At 45.2% G+C, this 26,799-nt stretch overlaps 1 protein-coding gene across 16 annotated transcripts in view; it reads left to right on the plus strand.

Moving 5' to 3' along the window:
- Positions 1 to 3,329: 3,329 nt before the first annotated feature.
- FGFR2 (fibroblast growth factor receptor 2) overlaps positions 3,330 to 26,799 on the plus strand; it is an 86,708-nt gene continuing 63,238 nt past the window's right edge. For 2 of the 16 annotated variants that reach the window (XM_057417293.1, XM_057417294.1), the window contains exons 1-3: positions 3,330 to 3,418; positions 7,589 to 7,848; positions 24,879 to 24,953. In XM_057417293.1, the coding sequence (XP_057273276.1) occupies positions 7,674 to 7,848; positions 24,879 to 24,953 (250 nt within the window). In that variant the 5' untranslated portion in view covers positions 3,330 to 3,418; positions 7,589 to 7,673. Of the gene's footprint in view, positions 3,419 to 4,985; positions 5,351 to 7,588; positions 7,849 to 23,418; positions 23,686 to 24,878; positions 24,954 to 26,799 lie in introns of those variants that run through there. The other 14 variants (XM_057417286.1, XM_057417288.1, XM_057417295.1 and 11 more) reach the window with 10 other exon arrangements.

Consider the following 26,799-nt stretch of genomic DNA (forward strand, 5'->3'; position numbering starts at 1 on the left):
TGTGACTGAATTGGGATCTAGGGGGTTTCTTTCCATAGACCTCTGAACTTGAATGTGTGGGTTTTCTTTATCTTTATTTAATATTCTGTGTTATATTCCTATTTCCATCAGATAGAAATGCGACGTGATAGCAGGTCCTGTGCCTGGAAAATAGAACAGTAATGAAGAATTGTCTTCCCTCAGGTACCTGTGGCCTCCCTTGCCATCTGTCTGCAATGTGGCAGGACCTGGGGCTCGTTCCTCGCTGGGATCCCATGGAGGAGCCGGTTTCTGTGGAGCCCTGCATACAGTAACATCTCCAGCACTTAAAAGAAATGTCAGGGGCTCTGTAAGGGTTAGAACTGAGGAGTGCTCAGAAGCTCTGCGCTGTGTTTTCATCTAAGGTGACTTTTCCCACATTACTCGAAGGCATTGGTTGCCTGTCTCACCTCATCTCTCTGTTGATGCAGTGCTTAACCTTCTACCTTCATCCCTAAAAGCCCTTGAGTTTGGGCTCTTGGTGGCTCCAGCCAGGGAGCTGCCTGAAATCAGGCACATCTTCACCTCACCCTGCCAAGGAAGAGGAGATGCCAAGTGGAAATGAATCCATCTCCTCACCTCTGTCTGCTCCGCAGCGGAGATGGGGCTGAGCCCAGCTGTGCCTTCCCTGTTGAACATTAACCGTATCCCTGCCTGCGTGCGGAGGGGGGACCAGGGTCCAGCTGACAGCACTGACAAAGAGCTGGCAGGGCTGAAAGATTCAATTTAACTTGGTTTCTCCTCCCTCGTTTCCATATGCGAGGGGGGGGGACGGGGGGGAACGACACAGCACTGTTCCTGCTTTTGAAACTTGCGGTGCAAAGGAGCATTGGTGTCCTCATTTTCCTTCCTCCCTATTGATGTATCATTGCCAGGATGAAAAAGGACGTCTCAAGAGCCTTTGAAAAAATGGGTGACTACTCAAGACATTTTATAAAGGAGGAAGAATGGGGAAGAAAATAGGACTCGGTAGGGGGTAGAAGGAGCCTGAATGTGTGCCTTGTCTGTCTATTCTTCTGCTTGAAACCTGGAGCTGTTGTTCGTATTTCAGTTCAAACTGTCACCTTTAGTTCATGATGGCTTTACTGCCCTTGCTCCTGAACCTCAACAGATTGGGGCTTATTTACCTATTCACACTCTGCTGTGGAACCTCATTAATAGGCTTATTAGCCACACCATTCACGTGCAGGGGGGCTCACAGAAAAGATCCCAGCCACTTTGAGAGGAGGAGGAAAAAACTGTAAAGAGATTATGCTCTCATTCAGCCGCCTAACTGCTATGAAAGGCTCCCTGGGCCCACTGAGATCTCTTGAAGCCTAAATATGATGACAGAATTGATCCCCCCTCTACTCCCCCCCTTTTAATTCCAAACATGCTTCTGCTTTTCTCAGATGGAGGAGTTGGGCTGTTGTGGGCCACTTTAGGAGAATGTGGCTCATTTAAGAGAAAAGGCTGCTATTGATAGACTGCTATCTTTTCATCCCCCCAAAAGAATAAACTCTGACAAGTGCTTCCAGACATTGGGAATAGGTGTTCTGGCTTGTCATTTTTAGTGGAATGCTTCCTTCTCTTTCAGAGTATGCAAAGATATTGATGAATGGGGAAAGGTATCGCAGCTTCCTGTGCCGGACAATAATTTATGTGAGAATGTGTTAACAACGTTTTCAATGGGCAGTGGACATGCCGGAGCTGGGAAAATTGAATCTTGACTGTGACATCTCAGCTTCTCAATTAGAACATTCACATGCCTGTTGCTTTAGGAACAACACCAGAAAAAAACAATTAAACCTGTGTTTCTAATCAATTACAAATTTGTCTGATGTCCCCCATAGAGCCTGAATTACTGCTGGCGATGGTGGGAAAGTACTTGCTGGGAGGTAAGTATATGTTCCAGGGAAAACTCGGTTTTGGTATCTGGAAGCATGTAAATAGGGAGTCACACTATGCCATGCAGGCGCAGTCCTTGAAAACCCCCGTGGATCAATACTGCACACAGCATATAAAATGTACAGTAGGGCTATGCTTAAATAAAGTAGCTTTAAATTGATGAACGCTGATTTAATTTGAGGCAACCACCACTTATTGATTTTGTTGTCAAGCTGACTCTCCAAAGCAAGCATTACACGGGCTCTGTATTAACAACCTTTTAGCTAATGGTATCTAAAGCAAATGTTTTATTAAGCATGTATCAGGTTAAGCTGGAGTGAATTTTGAACGCTGGTTTAATGCAGTTTTAAATCTGTTTGTGCAGGCGGATGATATTTGCACAACTATTGGACAACTTCCCCTGTTTGGGCACTATTAGTAAAGGTGCTCCGTGAGACACATTCACCAGGTGGTTGAAATCAGGCTTTGCACTGAAAGGCTCCTTAAGCGGAGTGCGGTTGTTCTAGCGGGTGCTCTGCGCTCATCCCCTCTAGCTAACAGGCCACAGGCCAGACAGGGCTTCTGAGCCAAAAGAGCTCCTGGAGAGGTTTCTTGGGGGGAAGCTGTTGAGCTGGGACCACTTTTGCATGAGGATGCCGATGCCGCTCCGCCTTGCGCCCGGGCAGCACTTTCCCCATCTGTCCTTTCCAAACTTTGAGCGGGGCAACACTGTGCGGGCTTCCTCCCGCCCCATGGCGGGGGTTGGAACTGGATGAGCTTTAAGGTCCCTTCCAACACAAACCACCTGGATTCCTGCTCCTTTCCTGCCCCTGTGTTACCCCCGTTCCTCCGCGGTACCCCCGCCGGGGGCAGCACCCGCGATCCCCGCTGGGGCAGCGGCGGAGCGCAGCGGGGCCGTGCGGTGCCGGGCGGCGGAGGAAGGGGCTCCGGCGGCGCGGCCGCCGCGATTGGCAGAGCCGAGCAGCGCCGTCCAGGAAACGGCTCGGGTTGCAGCGGGGGGAGTGACCGGGGGAGGGAGGAAGGGAGCCGGAGGAGTGCGCCGGGAGAGAGGGGAAGGGGAAGAGAAGGGGAGGGGGGAAGAGAGGAAAAAAAAAAGCCCCACCAAAACCAACCCAAACCACCACCCACCCGAGGGGGGCTGTTGGCTTGACAAAGCTGCTGGCGGCTGGATGGAGCGGAGCGGGACCCGCAGCGATGCCCGCACGGGGGAGGAGGCTGCTGGCGCCGGGCACGGCGGGCTCGCCCCTCTGAGGCGGTAGCCGCTGCAGCCGAGCGAAGGGACGGGACGGGACCGGGCGCCGGGCCGGCTCCTGCCTCGCCTCCCTCCTACCGCGTCCCGCGGGGGATGCGCCCCGCTGCGTTGCTGCGGGTTTGCCAGCCGGGGCTGCCCGCGGAGTGACCGCGGCTGCGGAGCAGTTTTCCTGCCCGCCGCGGGGACCCGCAGCCCGGCACCGCGCCTCAACCCGCCTGTTGCGGGCGACCGGACCCTTCCCTTGAAGCTTCCTCGCCGCAGGTAATGGCACCGAGCGGGATGGGGCGGAGAGGGGGGGGGGAAGGCGCAGCCACCCTGTAAGGTGGCGGAGGGCAGCGCTCGGGCTGCCGGTGCGGGGCCCCGCAAGTGGTGCACGCCGGCTCCGGGGCGCTCTGTGCCGGTGCGGGGTTTGGGATGCGGCGGGGGGCTCCGTTCGCCCCGTGCTCCCCGTTCTGACACTTGATGGTCTCTGTGGGGTTGTGTGTGCGGGGGAAGCCTGAGGTATCTTTGTGACCGGTGTCCAGCGGTGACAGCGGGGGTGAGGAAAGGCACGCTCTGCCTCCGAGGAGCATCCCCCCCGATTCGGAACGGGACCGCCTGGACCGGCCGCCCGCAGCCCGGCGCCGCCGGAGCGGGGGGTCCTGCCCGCCGCGGGGCTGGGGAGGGGGTGCCCGGGGTAAAGCGGGGGAGAAATCCGCGATGAAATACATATTTAAATGCAAAACGTCCCGTTCAAACAGGCGCCCATTATGCGTTCGGTGTGAAACGCTATCAACATTTAAAACTTCATTGTCTCCTTTGTACCAAATCCCTGTAAATCTTCCACTAGCCTTTACTCATTTTCATCTGAAAAGCCTGTTTGGGCTGAATAGACAGCAATCAGCAGCCTCGGGACTTCTCTCTCTCTCTGGAATGTCAATTAAAATGCAGATTTTTTTTTTTCTTTTTCTCTCCCCCTGATCTTTTGGTGGCAAAAGACTTGAGAAAACCAGGATAGTCCTGGAAAGAGAATGAAAGAAGTTCGAACAATGCAAAAGTACTGAAGCTGCCAGCCGGTTCCCATTAGTCCTCCAGAATTAATGTTTAATAGCTGGGATGCTCAGATTTGCTTGGAGATCGAACTGCGATGTAGTCTTGTTAGTTACGTATCTGTGTGTATATGTTTATAGACGCGTGTATGTTTATGTGTGGGTATATGTGTGTGTATGTGTATATAAAGCTGTTAGCCCCAAAGCTGCACGTACCTGGATTTTTGTGATGGAGCTACTGGGCTTTTAGGGCTTCTTTGTGGAGGGAAGAGCCGTATTTCATTCAGAGTTTGCTATTCCCTGCCTAATCGAGAGAGATGCTGAAGGGCTGTACAGCGAGCAGTGTATTGATTCGGTTAACATACTCTACAAATTGTGCTCTCCCCGGGGAGTGATAAACATCTTATAAACAACAATGGAAGTAGATTAAAAAGAACACTGAGCATTGAATTTAATTAATGCCACTGCTGAACAAGTACTACTTGTTTGTGTGTGTGAGTGCGTTTAAGCTGAAGTGCAGCTTGGAGGAATTTGGTTGGGCTCCCAAACCAGTCTGCTTTCCCATGCTTGTCAGTTTGGCAAAGAAATTTGGGCAGGTATGTGACGAGGTGAAAATTGACTTGATGAGCGAGTGGCAAGGAGAGCCATCAATCATTGGAGCCTGACAACTCCTCCCCAAAGTGTAGGCTGAGAAGAGAGACAGAGTTCCCTTTCAAGGGGAAAAATAAACACTACGTGTGGCTTTCACTGAGTCTGAGACTCCAGGAGGGATTATGGTATTGTAGTCAGGAAGCCAGAATTGTGGAGGCCAAAAAGCATGCTGGGGCTGTGTTCCAAACATTGAGATAGAGGTACATAATTATCCAGCACAGGAGGTCTTTCCAGAGACTCGTCCCCCAGCAACTGTGGCGATTAAGCTATGAGAAGAATTTGGTTTCATTTCATCTTCGTTGGACTCAGCTTCTTTTGGTAAAGGGCAACCCTCGAACCCCGGTCGCTGTTGTGGTGGTAGAGAGTGGTTTGGCTTCACGGATGGGTCCAGAGCTCTGGTCTGTGCTTTATTATGCCTTTGCAAGCCACGGGTTTGAATTCTGTGGTGCCCTGTGAGTGAAGAGCCCCTTCGTTCTGCTGGCAGATGTTCAGCTGCAGAAGCAAATATCTACAGGTGAGAAGATGCATGGTCAGGTAGCCTTGTGGCCACTTCAGGATTTAGGGTGAGGATAGGAACCACAAACGTGCTTTCAGTGGTGTTTAATGTAGCTTAAAAATCTAAACCAGCTGAAATGTAAGCGGAATTAATGCTGTTGGAGTCTGGAATATAGGCGAGCAGTCTGGTATGTTTTCTTTTTGCAAAACTGTGATTTTCTCATTTATATACATTGCCTTTAATTGGAATTTACAGGATGATTTATGGCAATTAAATCAGCATTACATCCAGCCTGTTCATTAGGGTTCCTACCCGCTTTACAGCTGGATAAACTGAGCTACAGAGCCGTGGTTGTGGGTCTGGTGGTCGGGTGGTTGACCGGGGTGGCAGCATCCAGGAGGGCTTGATCCGATCCCTTCCCAGATGCAGTCCAGTCCCAGAAACAGAGCTCTCTTCAGTTCTACACCTGCTCAGTGCTTATTTAAAGAAGAGCTGGGCAAGCTCTTTGCAAATGTTTATGCAGTGGTCTGGTGGTGTTTTCACTGGAGGTTTAATAGTAGTTGCTAGCTTGTGGTCTGGGATGCTCGCGTTACGCTTGAATCTCTAAAGGAGGGACAGAGCTTTTTGCTGATACCAGCTGAGGGGGGAAAAAGCTTGCCCTGAAGTACCAGGGATTCACCTGAAATAGCATGTGTTAATTCTTTTCCCCAAGTGCCTTATTTATGTCATCTAAAATCTGTTCCTACTAATTCCAGATGTGACTGTATCTAGTAGCCAAGATAAAAGATGCTTTGACAGCATTTCTCTCCTTAGCTCTGTGAACTTGGTTTGTACACAGCAGGTAGCAAAAGGCTAATAAAATCTGAAAACACTTTTTTATGGTTGGCCTTATAAAGGGAGAATATTTGGCTGTGTTTCTGTGTACTTTATGCTGAGGTGCCATACCACATCCAAATGGCAGGGAGTTCTGGGAAGTTTGCCTTTATCTTTGCACTCCTTGCCTTTTTAAGGGTGAAAGCAGGAGGGGAAAAAGAGGTTTTATGTTATTTCCCCCCTTCAAGACAAGTGCTCTCGAATCTTCAGTTGGGTTTGGTCACATCTAAGATGAATCATTGGCCAGGTTGTATTATCCATTGACTGAGGTTTACCATCTTTTAGTTTTGAAGTGGAAAATCAGGTCTAATTTTCTGGTTGAGCTGTTAAATCACCCTGTGAGGATGTTCTTCTGACCCTCACCTGGCATCTTCCTGTGGTGGCAACAGGGTCCCATTAAGAGAGTAGTGGTTACTTTGGTACCACTTCCCTTTTCCATCAGCCTGTGCCTGGATTATCAGCTAACTCCATCCATTTAGATTAGTTTTACAGTGAATAAAGTACTTTATTTTTTTATCTTATCTGAAAAAATATAGATCAATAACCACTGTTGAGAGAGAAGAGAAACGTGTGTGCACACAATTTAACATATATGAATGGAAAACGATGCTGGGGAGGTCTCCTGTGAAACTGCAGCCTGTACCATCCTTTATAAGGGTTTTAATTGCCTGTAATGGCACGTAGCTAACCAGCATCCCCACAAAGACTGGAGCCTTCCACCTGTACAGGACTCTCAGGCTTTAGAAGGACACTGAGTCAGAAGAAGGTGTATCCATAGGGGAGCTGGAAGTCAAATACAGTTGGAAGGAAGGTGGAATACGGTCGGAGCTGGAAGGTGAAATACAGTTTTCCAGATTATCCAAGTCTAAAGAAGTCTTTTTCGACTGGTTGTGCTTCTTTTTTTTTCCTTGTGGAAAATTACTGAGTTCTTGCAACTTCAGCTGGCTGCAGAGCTGCCTAGGTGAAGGAATGAAAACCAAGGCAAACTTACATAAACCTTCAAACAATAACATGAATATAATTTGTATAATTGTGGTAATTTCATAGCATTACAGGTTATGTGCCTGCACATGTGTGCGCCTCTCGGTTTGCTTTAAAACCTGTATATTTTTCTGTCAGTAAAATAGCTCTCTGAATATGTGCTGAGAAGTGATTTTGTGAAAACAAGGAGGACTTGGTTACGCCTCAGGTGATGATGGAAGCTGCTAACAGAAAATGAAAAGTCACTCACTTTTCACATATTCTTGAAGCTGGAAAACTGTTTTTCCCATCCTCCTCCTCCCTTCCCTCTCCCCTCAGCTCTGCTCGGGGCTTTCGGAAGCTTTTGGGTTTGTGCTTGAAGATGTTTTTGCTGACAGTGTTAAATCTCCCTTCTCCCCACAGCAGCAGCAGCCGTCGTTCCAAGGGAGGAGGTATTACCCCGGCCGAAGGCACTGCTTTCTCTCCATGCTTCTTTAGAGGTGTTCAGATGGGATTAAAGTCCACATGGAGATATGGAAATGGACCAGGAATTTACTCTAAAAAGATGGTCAGCTGGGATTCGGGTTGCCTTATCTGCCTGGTGGTGGTCACCATGGCTGGACTTTCCCTGGCTCGACCTTCGTTTAATTTAGTTGTTGAAGACACCACGCTGGAACCTGAAGGTAAATCACTCTTCAGTCCTTGATTCTGCAAAATAAGTTAGTTCTAAGTGCCTGGATGTCTGAAATAGAAGTCAACATCTTTATGTGCTTTGATAAATCTAAGGCAAGTAACAGATTAGCCCTCAAGAGTTATGTTTTTTGTCTTATCCTGCTCACACGTGGGCTGTGTGCATGCAAGCGTTCGTTTGTTTAATCTTATGCAAGCGAGTGGTGTCAGTGATTTCACTTGGGACTGTCATCACGTTGTATAATCAAAGCGTACGGCTGAAAGTTTTCAGGAGCGGGTCTGTAAGGGAACCAGGCAGTTGCACTTGCATACGTGTTACGTGTTGCCGTCTCAAGGAACGGAATGGCTGTATAGCTGCATGTCGTTGTGATTGTCTTAACCTGAGACGTTCGGAGAGAAACGAATGCCAAGAGCTTTTCAGTCCCGGGGCCTGAATGTTCAGTTTTGCCGGGCACTCTGCGAATGTGGTGTTGCGGCTTTATCAGTGTTTGTACTTTGAATGCATTTCCCCATTGCTGTTAATATCCAAGAACAACCAGTACAGTGTCTGGATTGCAAGTCTGGGAAGTGTAAATGCTGAGATTTGTATAGCAAGGACTGCAGTTTATTGCTGGGAAAGACCTTTACGTTGGAAGAGGTGTTTTGATAAAATCTCCTACTTTGAGCCGGCACCTGTTGATATGTTCTTCTAGGTATATCCCTTCCTCAGGCTTTGCAAAGTGCTTTCCTTCAACAAAGAGCTAAGGAGGGGCTGCTTTTTTATTGTCGCGAGCTGATTGTGTTTAAGGATGATTTTACTGGATTGTGTAGGATCCTTTCTGCTTTCTGAGCACCTTAGGGGGAAAGGGAGGCTTCCTTCATAAGGTTTCATCTGTCCTTTGGAGGAGTGATTACACTTCTAAGAATTCAACTGTCAACCTACTATAATACTCCATAGAGCATTTGTGATCCAGCAAGCTTGCTGGAAAGAATTTGGCCTTTACACATTCTACTACTCATGTCCACGGATACGGCTTTGTTTTTGTTTAATACATTTTCATGCAAAACTTATTTGTTTCTATCCACTGCCTCTAAAAATAGACGTCACCAGCTAACACATATTTAGAATCTGTTCCAAGTACAGTTTTATTGATGGCAGGGGATGAACTATTTAGAGACGAGGAGCCCTCCTCCCTAGCAAGTGTTCCTTAAAGAAGTTAACGGGGTATAGCAATATTGTCATCTGTCAGCCACAGAGATTGCTGATAGCAAAGATGTTTTATTTTCCTTTCAAAGGTAACTTGAGAATTAAGAAAATAAAGCCCAGCTCTCCTCACCACTCACTGTATGGGTTGTTAATTGCACATCTGGTGCCTTTTTGGCTTTACAGAGGAATGACAAAAGCATGAATAACCCTGGTTGCAGACTTGCTGTTTGTAGTGAGGTTCCCTAGTTTTAGGGTTAAATCAGAAAGAATGCGATTGCAGGATTGGTGGAGTGTTTTACGGGGAGAAGAGCAATATTTTCTGTATGATGCCTACTAATTTTTCAGCTCTTCAGGGGAAGAATAGCTTCTATTATTTTTAAAAAGCAGTTTAAAACCATGTTTCTTCCACAGTAAATATCCAGGGGGTAGAATCTGGGTTTTATCAAAGAGTAAATTGTTAAAAAGGATTTAAAACTTCTTCCCTGGGCAGGAATGTTACCGACATGAAACAATTTTAGATGTGAGAACCCGAACCATTACCAGAAATAAGAAAAGGAAAAACCAAACCAAAGACCCAACAAACAATTATTCTATGACCCAACAAAAAAAGTGCCTTGAAGTTACTGGTATAATAAGAGCTTTTATGCTGCAGAATACGGGGAATTGTGTGGGATTAATATCTGAGATTTGGGAAATAAAACCTCCTTTATGTACTTCGTTAAACCTTATGTTTTTACACAATCACCTTCTCTGGGTGCCATCACTGCCACCCACAAGCTTTCCAAGCCCAAAACGAAACAAAAAACCCTTCCAAAAACCTTTGCAAAACCCAAGCAGGCTTCTTTTTTAACTTAGTAAATACCAAACATTTTGGCCAGAGCTAATCTGAGGGGTCAGGTGCTCCAATAATGCAGGTTTTCAGTAGGGCTGCTGAGTGTGCAGTCATTAGAGCTATGACATTTCATACCAGCTGAGAAGGTCGGCAGGGCCGTGACCTTTGGTGACACATGTTGATCTGTTTTTCAGTCTTCCTTCATGGACCTGCCCTAAATTTTGTCCTTTTTTTTTTTTTGTTTCATGTGAGGTGCTTTTCATTATTATTTATTGCTTTAGTGACTCAGGATATTCAAAAAGCTGTATGGAAGATTCAGAGGAATTGAGATTGTGGCTTTTTATTCCTTTGATTGCAATAGAACTCTTGTCTCTTAGCTAAACCTAACTTGAGGGGTATTTGCAGCCTTCAGAGTAGCTGGTTAAGCATGTACTGTTAGTAGAAGCAGTATTTATCTAATAGGGTACTTAACTGCATGGGTATGTGCAGGTTATGGGCAAGATGTCATGCGTCAAGGTTCTTTGCTTTTGGTTATCTGTAGTCAACCAGTCTCTGGTGGCACGCTTCTTTGAGGTGCTTTTATCAAATGCTGGGTTCATTGTGCTCTGAATCTCATCTGTGACCATTAGATATTGCTGCAGTCATTTACTCAATATTTACTCTGAAAATGGTATCTTGAGCCATTCTAAATTAGGACATCAGTGTTGGTATCATGACTTCTTACCAGTGTGTGGATTCTGAGTGTTATTGGTTGTGGTGCTTTCTTCCCCCTAAGCTAAAATGAGAGGCTGTTGAGCACTGTGAGCAGAAACAGGACCTGTAGGAGTTGGTTTGAGGGCTGTCAACTCTCAAATTGTATCTCGCATCCAGTGTTTACATCAATGTTTTTTATCCTAGGGAGTATAAAGCCTTTCTGCTTTTAAATATTTGGAAATAAGCCTACCCCAGTGTGTACAAAGGAGCCATTCTCTTTCTGTGTACCCGGGCTATGAAGGCCTTTGATGATAGCCAACTTTTCGAAAGGGCTCTGACCGCACACATAGGTTGAAGGGTTACTTTGTGAACTGAATAATTAGTTTAGACATGTATTTGATAAATAGCAAGCTCTCCCTTGACCTTCCCTTGCCCAAGCTGTGTGTTATCGTTCTGCTGGGTAGTTAATTTAGGCCCTTCCCCATGTGCAATGCCTCGATGCTGTCCTTGGAGCACCCATTCGGAGCCCTCGCTTGGCGCACAGTAGCAATGTGTTTCAGTTCTTTCAATTTAGGTCAAATTTCAAAGGACCAATTTAAGCTTTCCACGAGGGACAGCCTAATTCTGGGTCCTGTGAAAAACACAGCGGGTCAAAACAGCCTTAAATTGTGCATTTGGGAGGTTCCTAGGAGCAGCAAGTGAAGGAGAGAGACCTTTAATGGGTGGTGTGTGCTTATGGTGGGCTATGAAGTGAGTAACCAGTTGTCATTTGGGTTTTAACTTGGTCCCAGCTATTTGCTGGCACAAAACAACACAAAACCATAAACACATTCAGTGCAGTACCCAAAGCAGTACCTTCATTTTGGTAAATACGCTGTGTGAGGACTATAACGTTAATTTTGGTGTCAATGTTGCATATAGGAGCGATATAACCTTAATTTTGATAACAATGTTGCATAATATGAGCACTATGCCTTTGTTTTTTGTAAAACTGCTGCATAATGTGGGCAATTTACCTTCACTTTTGTAGAACTGAGGGCAGTGCTTCAAAGGTTAGCGTCACCTGTGGTCACAGTGGTTAGCTCAGTCCACTGGAACATCCTTTGTTAGCCACTGCAACATGCCTGCATCAGGATGTGGGGTCTTGTGAGGGTCTTCTCTGGCTCCCAGGCAGTGGGCAGGGCTGCTATACAGAAGATACCAGTGGTGGGATGTCCACTGTCCTATGTGGAGTAGCGTGTTCCCCATTCTGGGTTGCTTTCATGGGGCCTCTCCATGCCAATGCCACCCTGCTGTGAGGGACCCCAGATGGTGGTCATCTTCCTCGGATGGTGGTGAAGCATTAGGATGCTCTTCCAATTTGGCTGGAAAAATAAAGCAAAAGGTTCACTCAGGGTTCCCTTATTATTGGTGTTTTGGGGTCTTTTTTTTACAAGAACACAGCGGCTTTGATATCTGCAAGTTCTGAGTAACAGTTCAAACTGATTAGTTAAATCAGAGTTTAGGTTTTGGGTTTGTTTAAGGCAATTATCACAGCTTATTATGGAGGAATGTGACATCCCCACGGCTTCGGATGAGGGTTGGATGCCCTTTCAGGGATCTGGTTCAGTAAGTTATTTGGCATGGTACAGGAATTGCTAGCTGAGATTCTGGGGAACTGTACAAACAGCCAGATTAAATCAGTCTTAATGTGCCCATTCTGCATTGAAAATCTGCAGCCCTTCAGCAGGGGCATGGTCTTGAGCTGCAAACTAATTGGGCATGGGTAGGGTTGTTATTTACAGGCTGTGTTGGTGAGACGCTGGGAGCTGGTAATGTGTCAGCATGGCAAGTATTTTACAAAGTAGCACAAATAATTGCACATTTGGGGCTTATCTGCCATTTTTGCTTTCTTTTTAAACCACTTGTATAGATAAAACCCCAACCCAATGACCAGCTCCAATGCGTGTGTAGTTTTCTAACTTTGAAATAGCTCTTCTTGGGCAGAGAACTTGCACCAAACTTCAGGCCATAGTAAGGTACTTTACAGGGAAGTCACAAGTTTTCAAGTTACCTTTGAAAGCAAAATTTCCAGTGAAAATGCTGACATTTCCAGTTCTTCAAGGCTGTGTATTTGAGAGAGGAGGGACTATTGTGGTGTTTTAATAAGAACCATAGCATAGCTCTTAATGAGCATATTTCTGTATCCAACTTCCCGACTTCAGTAGAAATGATCACTTGGCTTTAAATACATAGAGTCAAAGCTTGTTATTTTCTTAGAGTGAATATTTACTTCAGGAACAGATGGGGATGCGAGAAAAAAGATTGAACTTTCCCTTCCTCTAACATTAATAGGGAGATATTCCTCATTGGAAGTGTCATATTTTTAAAGCGTTACATATTTTGTGAGTCCTCAAGGTTGAAACTTCAGTGAAAGCAGAGACTTTCTTTGAAGCAGAACTCCTTAGCAATACAAATCCATGTTTTTAAAAGAGCCATCACCTGCTGAGGCAAGTTACATCTTGTCTATTTGTAATAGTGCGCTTGGTTTCACTAGAAGAGAAAATGTATTAGTGTGGTTTAAGAAGTACAAAATTCATGCTGAAAAAGACGTCAGGAACCCAAGGTATGTCTGAAATGATGAAGAGTCTGGAGTTTTGCACCAATGTGGCTGAGGGTTTGGTTCCCTGGTAGAGGATTCTCCATCCATCAGTGGGTCGGGTGGGAGCATCTTCTGCAGTGTCAGTTAGGAGGCACTGATTTGTGTTTGTGGTGGCTGTGGGAAACTGGGCAGTGCTTTAGAGTGGAGCCTGCCAGGGTAAAATTATCCTTACAGCAAACTGGGAACCAATCTGAAATTAAGACCTTTGAATTTCAGCTCGGCACGTTGCCCTATGTGTCTGTAATGTGGTTATTTAGGGGGGGAATTTGGCACAACGTGCCCCCAAAATCAGAGGTGCCGTCTTGCAGTACCAGGCACTAAACTGCCTCTTAAACTGGTTGAAAATGAAGGAACTTTGAATACAGGCAAATCTTAAATAAAGACCAGATTTGCAAGGGTGCAGCAGCCAACAGCTCCTGTTATAATTACGAAACGTGTGCTGGGAGCGCCGAGCTGTTCTGGAAGTTTGGCCTTTTGGGTTTCAATCGGAGCAGAGAGCGTCAGCGAAACTGCGTCTGCATTTACTCCTTGGCGATTGTGCCTCTCAATGAGGACGGTTGCAAAATGAGGTATTCCAGTTTAAAATTCATATCCCAGTTATGTACATCTCCAGGTTATCCATTTCCACTTTAATTATCATTCCTGGCTTTTTTGTTAGTATTTTTTTTTCCTTTACTTTTAAAACAACAACCCGTTTTTGGGGATTGGTTTTTCTGGACATACTTCTGAGTATCGGAGTAGTCAGCACCTGGTATAGAGCTGTCTCTCGGGCTTCACTCTCTGCTGGTTCAGATCTTCTGCTTGTCACCACATAGATGTCATTATCCATATCAAGGAGAGGGACAGAAAGGCAAACTGAGTGCTAGCTGAATCCTACCGTGCCGCTTCCTTCTCTTGCCATGCTATTATTATTTTAATTGTGTTTCCAAAATGACTGTAAGTGAAAGCATTTGGTGAACCTCAGCGACACTGAGCAGTTGAGATCTGACCTACTTTCCTTCCCTTCCTCACATGCCGTTGCAAGTTGTGTGTAATTATTGCTTTTCCTCCCCCGCAAAAGAACTGGCTCATGGGGCTGGGACACAAACTGATGTGGAGCAGCCCCGCAAAGCGCCTTGCATTGGCAAAGCCATAAGAACTGAAGAGGAGGAGAGAATTCCCTTGCACCAACCTTGCGTTTGTGAGGGTTTATTGGAAAGGGCAATGTGCTGGGGGGCTGGAAGGGAGAAAAAGGAGAGTGAGAAGCTGGTTGGGGAGGAGAAAACTAGTATTTTGACTCTGTGTGTGTGTACATATATATATATCTATTTCGTGAGTTTCTATTTTGAAAGGAGTTTTGGGATGTGGTAGTTATCACCTCAGTCTTTCTCCCAGGGGGTTTGTGGCTGTTTGAGCAGGGTTTGGAGTTGGCTACGGTGGCTGGGCATGCCTCAGCAGTCTGCTCTGAGCAGGACAAGTCTGTAGGAGGTTAAAATGTGGTTGGATGGAACAGGATATGATCCGAGCACCATGCTCAGCTGAGTTTTTAAGCTTTATAAGAAGTCGTGGTGTAGAAAAACGACATCAGATTCATGATGCTCCTAAGGATGGGCTGTGTGGTAGGTTTGCTGCTGGCAGGACCTGCTTGCAGGAGAAGGTGCTGCTGTGAGACTGGCTTTGCAAGTTCGTAAAGTGCCCTGCTCAGTGTCTCTGTGTTGCAATGTTTAATTTGTTTCAGGGAAAGTAATACGGTTTATAATGCTGAATGTCACCCAACAGTTCTTAAAAGTCATTTCAAAACCCCAGCTGGAATTCTGAGCAGTTCTTTAGCTTTGTTCTATTAAATATAGTAAAGAAAAATAATCCGGTTCAGCTATTACAGCACTGAAGTACCCAGATTTATCTGATACTGTTTGCTCACCAGGGTATTTCAGACACGCAGATTAACATGGAGGCTCCTTAAGAAACCTGCCCCACTGCTCAGTAATAGCCCTTCTCCTAACAATTCAGAAGCATTTGAACCATCTTCCATTAGTATGGCAAAGTGCCCAGGAGCCACTGCTACAGCAAGGAGTGATGGAGGTGTCTGCAAGTTAAAAATAGCCCTTGTCATGTAAATGGTTGTGTGCCACCTGGAAGTGCAGATAGCCAGCCTGACTTTTAACTTCAGGGCTTGTTCTGCTGCTCTTGCCTTGTCCCAAGGTACCACTGGTGATTATTCTCTGTGTTGAGCCTGGAATTGAGTTAGCTCCGATACCTTTTGACTAAATGTTGTGAAAGGGGAGCCTGGCATGCCTCAAAACCTTGAAGTACTTGGAGAGTATCCTATGGTTTATGCGTGTTGTGGCGAACGCTTTCAAAAGCGCTGAGGGGCTGTTTTGGGGTATTGTTTCCAGTGACTTTTTTTCCAATCCCACTTTAGGAAGAGGGGGAAGATGAATTTCAGGGGAGCAGGCAAGATGAGACTTCCAGACGAGCTGCTAAAATTAAGAGGATTTGTATAGTCAAGTAAAAATGGGACCGTGTACAAAAGAAACAACTGCTGACTTGCTTATAGGGAATCTGAATAAATGTTCCCTGTATCCAGAACTAACACTTGGACACGAAATTGTGCAATTTTTAACCTCATGGTTGTAATTTATTTCTTTTGCATGTTGAATAGCAATAGTCCCGAGCATGGCCTTCGGCAAACCTGGAAGAAGTAGGTTGTGTTTTTATGTTCGGATTTGTGTTATGTTCTATTCTGTTTTTATGTTGCTCTTGAAATGCAAATAAAGAACCTGAAAAAAAGCCACAGATTGGAGGAGATGCAAGAAAACATTAAACCCAAGAAAAAGCCTTTGCGACTAAACGCGCTCATACCTTTCCCCAAAGCTCTGTATCTTACACGGAGCCTTTCCCAAGCAGATCTTAATGCTAAGTTGGACAATGGGGGTTGCTTAAATTGCTCTGTCACTTAGTTATGTGCAGAATAGAGACGGGAAGATTTGATGTGCTGCTGAAAGTAGAAATAATTAGAAAATGATCCTCGTCTTGGATTCTGCTTTTTAGGGAGAGAAGGTTAATTTTTTTCCAGCTTTTCATTTGAGGTTCTGGCAAAGGTGATACATTTCCCCTTTGCATTGTATAATAGATTACATGAGAAGCCTCTTCTGTAATGAGTTTGAAGAGTAGTTAATTATTTTTGAGATTGCATTACATGTGTGTGAGGTTTATATTGTACTCCCCAGTACACCTAGCACAGAGACTGCCGCTCTGTTGATTTAGGCACCTAGGGGAGCTTATGGCTTGAACAAAAGTGGTCAAGATACAGTGCTTGGAACTAAAGATTCAAATCCTGAAGGTGGCCAGTAGCTTCACATCGTACCAGTGGCATAAAAAGCAGCACAATAGTTTTAGGGTTTTTTTGTAGCTGCTCAAGGTTGTGGGTGTTTTCTCCCTCCGTAGTTACCAAGTCTTTGAGCAGAAGGCATACTGATGCTCTCCTCTTTCTTGTTCTGTCCCAAGTCTGGAGATAAATCCTATGGTGACTTGTATAAAGAAGTCTTCATCCTGTAAGGAGCAGGCTGTGAAGAATGGGGACAAACAGGAAGAAATTGCAGGGCAGTTCCCAGCAGCAGGAGGTGGCCTTGCTGGTCTCTGCTGTTTACTTTGAACTTGGCGTGCTCCGAGTCTTCCCTGGCTTGGCTTCCAAAAGCATAAAGCACACGGCCAAGCCCAGGAGCATGTGGTACTTGGCATTTTTGACACATATTGCGTGGTTGTGCAGCCATAACTCAATGATCACAACTATAAAGACAGGTAGGAGCAAGCAGGCTGCAAGTTGTAGGACTTTTTAATTTCTGTATGAAGCCTGGACAAGTACAATTTCTCCTTCTTTTGAGAAGGAGTCTTCCTTTAACTACGGGGTGAGACGCATCAACCCAGATGCTTTTGCCATTAAAGCCATGCTGCAAACATAGGGTGGGTACCCAACTCACCACGTATCAGCCAACACACCAACGTAGCAGGGGACCTCAGGAGGTTTGTTCCCACCACTCTCTTCAGCTGGCTTCTTCCTTGTGTCTGTAGCCAGGACTAAAGGCTGCCTGGGGGTAGTTACCTCAAGGAGTTGCAGTTCTGTAATTGCTCATCTGCCAAAGAGCATTACACAAGGAAGATAGATGTAATCACATGGGGATGACTTTTAGGTGCATATGCAGAGCTTTTTTTTCCTTGGCCAGGGGGTCCTGCAAGTGGTGAAACTCTTTGCCTGCTCACCAGAATTATTTATTTTTCTAAGTCTTTAGAGCTTAGGAAAACAACTTAGTGCAGTGTAACATTTTCCCTTACCCATGATGACATTGGCAAGTGTTTCAGTTGGAGGAGATTCGCTTCTTTTTAATGATCTTAGTATATGTAACACTCAATAGGAGTTGACATGATGTTGGAGGTCCACGCTTTAGCAGGTCGGTGCGGCTGGAAGCTCTACACTCGTTCTGGAGTCTTGGGAATGTATGTGGCAACACTTCGTTTTGCAAATGTTTGCTTCCAGAGAAGAAGGATTCTTCCTTCTGGTTTTGTCTCTTGTACCCATCAGATGACTGGGCCTCTATAGAATAAGGATAACAGGGTTAAATAAGATGCCAGGAAAAAAAAATATCTCAATTTATTTCATACAGTTTAGCACTTAATGGTTTATGGAGTCACTGCTTTCAAACAGAGCAGCTTGAGAGCTTGTTTTAAGCCTTGTGAAGACTTAGAATCTGCCACATAGTGTTTGTAACTATCATGGATGTCCCTTTGATGCTTTGTGTTTGATGAAGTTTTGCTATAAGGCTTAAATCTTTTTCATCACATCATTATATGGTAGAGGAGGAAGAATGATTCCTGGTCTTTGGAGTGGTGTTCAGTGATGAGGGACTTTTATATATTTTTATATATATATTTTAACTTTGGTGTTTTACAGTTCTAGCAGGAGTTGTAGTGATTTGGAAAGGAAAGGTTTTTATCAGAACAGAGGCTTCCTGATTATGTCTAGCGGAGGCAGAGCTGGGCATAGCTGGCAGCTAACTGGCGGAAACAAGCCAGCAGGAATCCAGTGACTTTGGAGAAGAAGATGGATGAATTGCCAATACTGTTTTGTCCCCCTTTGTATAAGGAGACATGCTTAGCCTTTGTGGCTTTGGTTTGCTCTTGGCTCATGCGTGATGGTCACCGTGGCCAAGAATGACTCTTTGCATTTTAAAACCATTGGCCGTTTAGAGTTTATCATCCATCATCAGAAGGAGACATGGAGCTACTCTTAGTGTTAGCCTGCCAACTTAAATTGAGGAAGAAGCCCACCAGTTTGTACCTGGGAGGTAGGAGGGAAGGTTGCAAGCTTGGCTGATGATACCTGGGCTTCCCAATCCTGCAGAGGCTACCTCTAGGGGAGAGCATAGAGGTTTGTGTTTGACTCCCAAAGTCATGGTGCCCATGGCTATTCTGCTTCAGGCACGGTTCGGCATCCCCATTCCGTGTTGCTCATCCAGTGTGGTCTTGCTTGATTTTCCTCAACGGCAGGAAAAACAGGAGACGAGGGTAGGAGAAGCAGGAGGAGTGGTAGTGTTTGGCAGCCAGGCATTCCCTGTGGGGACATTCAGTTTTGCAATGAACCTCTTGGATTCGTGACAGGTCAGGTCTGTTGACCCTTCTGGGCACGCTATGGTGAGTGTTTAGTTATTTACTAAAGCCTTTTGAAGAGAAAGTGGCTTGATGGGGTCTGAGGCTTTTGTGTTATGGAGAGTTGTGTGAGAATCTTTGCTGGGGTTAGCTATTAGCTGATTGTTTAATTATTTGGCTCTGTAACTAAGTAACTAAATGCCTTGAGCCTTGAGATAAGCAGCTCTTTGTTAACTTTTTAATAAATGGAGACAAATAGTAATAACTTAAAACCTAAGGAAGTATAAATCTCTCGTTTCAGTGACTGAATCTTGAACAGAAACATGATTTGGAATATAATTGCGTATCTCTTAACAATCTGAAGTAGAGCGTTCAGAATGTCCCCAGTCCTCTATTGTGGTCATGGCTTTTATACAAAGAGTATTTACTCCGTTTGATGGCTGGATGGCATAAACCATGCTGTGAGACAGTATGAGCAGGCAAAGAAAACGTTCACATCTTGTTTATTTAAGAGCAGCTTGGTTTTCCATGGTGGTATTGTTCAACAGCTCCACCTATAAAGTTTAAACACACTCTGTGCACCACTATTACAAATAAGGGTGTAGCTGGGAGAGGACAATAGCAGAACCAATGTGTTCTCCCTTGTCCACCAGTGCTTTGAGAACATCATCAGATATTTTGCACATGCCGTTGTGGCTTGTTGGCTTTTTGAGGGGTGATAGGCAGGTGCTATGCACATCAGGTAATGCACCTCTGCAGCAGGAACTATGCCACAATCATAGGGTTTGCAGGAAAACTTTCTTAGGAATTCCTTCTTCAGCCTGGAGAAGAGAAGGCTCCTGAAGGGGAGACCTTAGAGCAGCTCCAGTGCCTAAAGGGGCTGCAGGAAAGCTGGAGAGGGGCTTGGGACAAGGGCCTGTAGGGACAGGCCAAGGGGAATGGCTTGAACCTGCCAGAGGGGAGACTGAGATGAGCTCTTGGGCAGAAGCTCTTCCCTGAGGGTGCTGAGGTGCTGGCACAGGGTGCCCAGAGAAGCTGTGGCTGCCCCATCCCTGGCAGTGTTCAAGGCCAGGTTGGACACAGGGGCTTGGAGCAACCTGCTCTAGTGGAAGGTGTCCCTGCCCGTGGCAGGGGTTGGAACCGGATGAGCTTTAAGGTTCCTTCCAACCCGAATCATTCCAGTGTTCTATGTATCCCATGCTGCCTGCCTTCCCACAGCTCTGTAGAGCTCTCCCAGGGAAGGGCTGCTTTACAGGCTTGTGGTGATGACTGAAGGATGCAGTTTCAAGGCAAAGCTTTGGAGAGGGCTGGAGGAGCATGTGTTTGATATTAGATCATCAAGCCTTGCTTTGTGCTGTAGGCTCTTCAGGGCTATCTGCTCCTTCTCACATCTAGCTATTTTCACTGGGGGAAAACTCGGGATGCTGCTGCTGAGAACACTGGAGGGTGGATGCAAATGAGAGCCGAGCAAACTTGCAGCCTTATTTCCCTGTTATGCTCAAAAGATGTGGATGTAAGGAAAAGAATCCTAATGTGAGCCTTAGGGAAGCCATAGATTTGATGCTGCAGCATGCATGTTCAAAACTTGGCCCTAATTTTCTGACCAGCGTAAAAACGCTTGTGCAGTGTCCTGGAATGAGAATTAACTCTGCACATAGGTTGTTTATGTGCTGCTGGGAGTGTTTTAACAGTTCAGACTGGTTGATTTTTGCATTGAAGCTGATGGGCGGACTCATGCCTCCGAATCCCACCTGTTCTCTGTTTGCTTTTGGGCACCATTTCAAACCCACACTGGAAAGAGTTTATAGGCAAACATTATAAAAAGTGACAGTCTTAAGTGCTGCTACATTCTAGTTTGGCAACACAAAGGCTTACCTGAAATAACTCACTATTTCCAAACATGACTTCATTATTTCATGACAACACTTTGCTGTGTCTTCCCTGATACTCTAGAGAGAAAGAAATGGAGGAGGATAATATTTACCAAATGCTAATACCTATTGGAAACTTCAGTATGCTAGTAATTTTCTGTGGAAAAGGCATTTTTTCTTTCTCATTTTGAACTAAATTACTGCTCTTGAGTTGGGATTTGCATTTGTTTGAAAGACTCATTGTACATTTGGGGATAGGAGTTTTGAAAGAGATGGAATCGAGGATGGGAGGTAGAAAATTACCTTCTAATTGTATGTGAACAACTGAACTGCCCGGGAGGATGCAGCAACCTATGTGAGCATCCCGTGAGTTTCCTGGCCCTCTTTGGCAAAAGCCTCTACTGCACTTAAAGGAGTGTTATGCTCACCCATAGTGGAGTTTTACAAAGCTTAAACAAAGACATTTTCAGACTCCAGGACATTGTTGGCACAAGGCAAACGCCTTTAAAGAAATTTGCTTTGCAGGTAGAGCGTTACAAAGAGTCTTAAAAACTTCAAAGTAATTTAACTGGTTGGCTTCAGCTCCCTCCTTTCTTCCTTTTTGTTTTAATTTGGCAGAGGAATCTTAATTTAAAATAAAATCTCAAGCAGACTCAACTATACTCCTTACTGTTGCAAAACACATGCAGAAAGGAACCCATGCTTAGGTTCCTAACAGCGTAGTGTGGTACCCAGTGGAGCACCTGCATTGCAGATCTGTGGCTTTGTGAATGTATCATCAAGACCGAATTAGTTTATAAGGAGTGTAAAGTTATATTGGAGCTTGTCCTAGACTTTGAGATGGAACTTTGCACACTGGAAAGTTTAGAGACCTTCTTATAAAACCTAAATCCAAGAATCTTTATGATCTCTGTAATTGGTCTTGTTTAGATGGTTTTATGTACTTCTTCTGGTCACCATCTTGGTGTGATGCATATGTCAAATCTGTTGTTTAAGAAAGCATATTTTCCCTAGAGAAAGAGGAGAAGCTGCTTGTTTTGCAAGGGCACATCCCTGGATCTGTTTTCACTCAGTCAAACTCCCACTAAACTCCTTGAAATGACATAAATCCAGGATGAGTGGGAGAAGAAATCTGGCACGTTCAAGCCTGTCAGTTTAACCCAATATTTAAATGCATGAGTGTCCCACTGAGGTGGCCACTTCTGGTACTTGTAGAATCACAGGCTATCTCAAGTTGGAAGGGACCCATAAGGATGATTGAGTCCAACTTCCCTGCTCCATACAGGGCTACCCTACAACCAAACTACTGACAAGAGCTTCAGCATTTCCAGACTCATGTCCACAGGCTAGCTCAGATGTGATGCTTGTTTCGGAGTTCTCTGTTGGAAATGTGATGCAAGAAATGACCAACGCCATGCCCTAAAGACAGGGCACACAGCTTTCAGGGTTTCAGTATTCTTAGACTCAAGGGTTTGCACTGAAGAGTCACCTACTTTAATACTCCCTCAGACTCCCTGGCAAACAGAAAGGTGTGTGTGTATTTATATATGCACATGGTGCCTGCATGGGAAGAAGGCTGTGTGCTGGTGAGCAGCTGTCTGTGCGATGTGATTCTCCTCAGGAGCAAACAGAAGATGGTTTCATGCTTCTTTCCTCTATTTACTGTTCCTTGGTGAGGTCCAGAGGGTCGTGGGATGGGGGATACTGTGGTTGTAGGGAGAAACCAGTTACAACAGCTGTCCCTATATGTGGAGCATTATCTGGAGCATCCCACTGCGGAGATGGTCCCAAGTGTCTGGGGCTGTGGTTCCCTCCCTCCTGCTGAGAGCCAGCCTTGGAAAAAGGGGTGATAAAGTTCTAGTAACTATAGGCAGATGTAGTTTTCCAAGGATGTTTTTTTTTTGAAAAAGACTGTGGTTTGGCATTCTTCTTGTTATTTGGTTATAAAAGGGAACTGGTGGATGAGCCATTTTGTTCTGAACTTCTGTGTACACTGTGACATGCTTTGCTTGTGTTCCTGGGTTTCTGCTGTATCCTGCTCAGGAGAGGATGTGAAATAAGAAATGAAGCATGAGTTAAAGGAAAAAGTTACTGTCACTGGAACAGAGCTGATGGTATAGAAGGCAAAAGTAGAGACTTTGGGAAGGCTGCAGGGAATAAAATAAGGGGCGTCATATACGCTGTGTATAGGAAATGTTTATTGGGGGGGGGAGGCTTGGGCATTCTTTTCTTCCAACAGAGCTCTTTTCAGTTTGAAAAAGAAAACAACAAACTTATAAAATCAGATGGGGCAAGGTTAAGTTTTAATTTGAATCGCAGACCCGAATGCTAAGATATAAACCTGAATTTGCTTCTTGACCTCCTCCCTCCTCCAAGTTCCTCAAAGCCCCAGGTTCAGCAGCACTCATCTCCCTAGAGCTGCTCACAGTGGCTAGTGAGAAGGGTTGTGCCTTTGCGTGGCACTTGGGAGAAGGCACATGTTGAGGCAGCGATCAAAAGGGAATGAGCTTTGTTTGTGGTTAACTTCTTGACAATGAAGCCTCTTCCATACCTGTGAGTGGTTCAGTTTCACAAGGCAGATTGCTGGGCTGATTTGGATGAAACTTTTTTGTTTAACATAACTTGATTTCTGTGCATGACAAGGGCCTTCACTGACTTGTGTTGGAAATTCTCTCCTTTCCTTTCTCTTCTTTTCCTCCTTTCCTCCCACCTTCGCAGAGCCGCCAACCAAATACCAAATCTCTCAGCCAGATGTATACTCAGCACTTCCAGGAGAGCCGCTTGAGTTGCGCTGTCAATTGAGAGACGCCGTCATGATCAGTTGGACTAAGGATGGGGTCCCTTTGGGGCCCGACAATAGGACAGTGATTATTGGGGAGTACTTACAAATTAAGGATGCTACACCCAGAGATTCGGGCCTCTATGCTTGCACTGCTGTTAGGACCCTAGACAGTGATACTCTGTACTTCATTGTAAATGTTACAGGTGAGTGAGTTAAATGTAGGTTTTTGCATGTAGACGCTGTAAAATGTGATATAAAGACACGTTATGCTATAATGTGAAATAACCCACTTGGGCACAGCAAGCTGAGCTGCGTTCTCTAGTTATTTAGGTATTTTCCTCCTTATCCTGACTGTGAGATACACTCTTTGTATATAGAATCATAGAATAGTTAGGGTTGGAAAGGACCTTAAGATTATCAAGTTCCAACCCCCCTGCCATGGGCAGGGACACCTCACAGTAAACCATGCACCCAAGGCTCTGTCCGACCTGGTCTTGAACACCACCAGGGATGGAGCATTCACAACCTCCCTGGGCAACCCATTCCAGTGCCTCACCACCCTTACAGGAAAGAATTTCCTCCTTAGATCCAATCTAAACTTCCCCTGTTTAAGTTTGAACCCGTTACCCCTTGTCCTGTCACTACACTCCCTAATGAAGAGTCCCTCCCCACCATCCCTATAGGCCCCCTTCAGATACTGGAAGGCTGCTATGAGATCTCCACGCAGCCTTCTCTTCTCCAGGCTGAACAGCCCCAACTTCCTCAGCCTGTCTTCATACAGGAGGTGCTCCAGTCCCCTGAGCATCCTCGTGGCCTCCTCTGGACTTGTTCCAACAGTTCCATGTCCTTTTTTATACTCCTTTTATTTCACAGGATCTACAGTGAGGGTGTTGGAACTAGATGATCTTTTAAGGTCCCATCCAACCCAAACCATTCTGTGAATCTGTGATCAAAATGTGCTGAATAGCTCTCTGTTTTATGCCACGATCAGATTATAGTTGTGGCGATGATAATGCCAGTAGAACGAATACAAGGTCCCGTTCCCCCCCCCCCCATCAGAAGAGGAAAAGGGGTGTCCTACATCCTTTAAGGATAAATAACTCTGGAGACCCTTAGTTCTGTTCAACTGCATGTCTTTAAGAAAAAGAAGAATTAAAAGTAGAAAGAGATTTTTGGAGTCAGCGAGATCCCTATGGAAACTTTGCAGCGTTTCAGGAGTATTAGCTAGTTTTGTTAGAATTTTATAAGAATAACACACATTTTGTGGCTGGATTTTCTTTTTCTGTAGCCTCTGCAGAATGTAACATCTGTTCTCCTGATAGATAATCTTAAGATGTAGCATATTGGTTTATTTGTCTTTATTTGGTTTAAAGACTTGATTATTTTTAATGTGCAGATGCTCTTTCCTCTGGGGACGATGAAGATGACAACGATGGGTCCGAGGACTTTGTGAATGACAGCAACCAGATGAGTAAGTAGCAGCCAACTGGCAGAAGTCACTAGCAAGATCCACGTGGAAAATAATGCCCCGTCTTTCGCACTCCTGCCTTCAGAGCTTCTTGATTGTTCACTGCATGGGCTGTCAAATAGCGGTTTCTTTGTCCTTCTCCGTTTTCTGTTTCACATAGTTCATATCTTGGAAAAGAAAAAGAGAAATAAACTAATATTCTCCTAAACTTTACTGGTCTGCACTTTCTGTCTCCTTTCTTGCTAGCATTTCTGCGGTTTCCTTTCTTCCTGAACTGAAGTTCAGTCTTTGTCTGGTTTAGACTCTCGCAGATGAACTAACTTCCCCTCAACTTAAGCTGAAATGTAACAGAAGAACCAAAGATCCGGCTCACTTTGTTAAAAGGTGGTATGGAAACTTTAAAAATTAAGTTGTAATGAGGCAAATCCTTCAATCCTTAATCTCGGCAGAAATCTCCCCTGGGAGAATGAGTTTGGAGACAATGAGGTTCTTTTGTCTGCAAAGGACCTCAAGGTTTGTGGCATAGAAAGCAATCCAGCACTAAACCCACATTTTGTGTTACTTATGTGTGATGAAAATGGGCTAAAAGAGTCTTAAACCTATCTGAATGTTAAACTTCAGTCCCTTTGGAGAATTTGGAAAGCTATTAATAGGCTCTAAATAGAACAGTTGCTAAGGAGAGAAAAAAAAAAGAAGGTAAAATTCATATTGGTTCCTTATGCCCCTATGTGCTGCTGCAAAATCCCCTCAGTGACTGCTATCACTTGTGCTTTGTAAAGTCAATAACACGCAGAACACAGAAATCCTTCATGGGAGATGTCAGCTAGTTACCAAACACAGTAGCCAGGTAGTATGTTTGCTCGTCAGCCTGATTAGTAGCTGGCAGCTATACTGTATGCTTGAAGTATGATAAAGTACAAGCCTGGCTTGAGCTCCCCTAGTTAGTTACTGTTATATACGACTGCCCCTGGTCTGAAGCTGTGAAACATTAGATGCTATTTAAAATGATATAAGTTGTTAGCTGCCTGTTTGGCCCCTGCCATCTGTTAGTGTGATTAACCCGGTCTGATTCACAGGTGCAGCTTGAAGTGGCTGAGATTAGGCAGCTGGAGGCTGCTCTGACAAAGAATGCGGTGGCAAAGATAATTGGCAAGTTTGGGAAAGGGACACTGCCTTTAAAAGGAGTTGTCTAAGCAAAACTCACCAACCTAGGCAATGTTAGTGTTCCCCTGTAAAGGACTCGTGGGTAGGAATTCCTTTTAGGAGACATCCCTATGTCTGTTATCACTTTAGAGCTTTTTTGGTGTTGGTCAGGAAAGGGCTTGTATGTTTTTGGTGTGTTAGCAAAGACAATTGTGCTTCTAATCTGTGCTGATACTTTGTGAGCCCAAATGCCTTTTGGAAGAGACAGAAATGAAAAGGACCTGATCTCAAGGCAGCTATGCCTTATAAGATGGTTGTGCAACAGGGAGAAGTACCCAGTGGTCATAGTCATAGAGTTATAAAATGGAGCTCATCCAACCTCCTGCCATGGGCAGGGACACCTTCCACTAGACCACAGTGGTCCAAGCCATGTCCAACCTGGCCTTGAACACTGGAGCAGCATCAGCTTCTCTGGGCAGTGGTGTCTTGTGTAACACTAGTGACGGTCTTGTATTACGAGGTGTCATTGTAAGCTCCGGTTAATCAATCTTGGTTCAGGAGCTGGTGAAAGGTCACTGACGATTTCCATCTGCTGGGGATGGGGTGTGTGCTTCCACAGGGGTCAGTCACACTTTCCCTGCTCAAAGTGAAAGGTGCCTCTACAGTGTGAGCACACAAGCATTTCAGGTGGCAGGAAGAGTGCAAG

This window comes from Pezoporus wallicus, unplaced genomic scaffold, assembly GCF_028554395.1.
Source record: "Pezoporus wallicus isolate ANWC-B61680 ecotype Strahan unplaced genomic scaffold, APGP_CSIRO_Pwel_v1 contig_8188, whole genome shotgun sequence".
Taxonomy (NCBI): Eukaryota; Metazoa; Chordata; class Aves; order Psittaciformes; family Psittacidae; genus Pezoporus; species Pezoporus wallicus.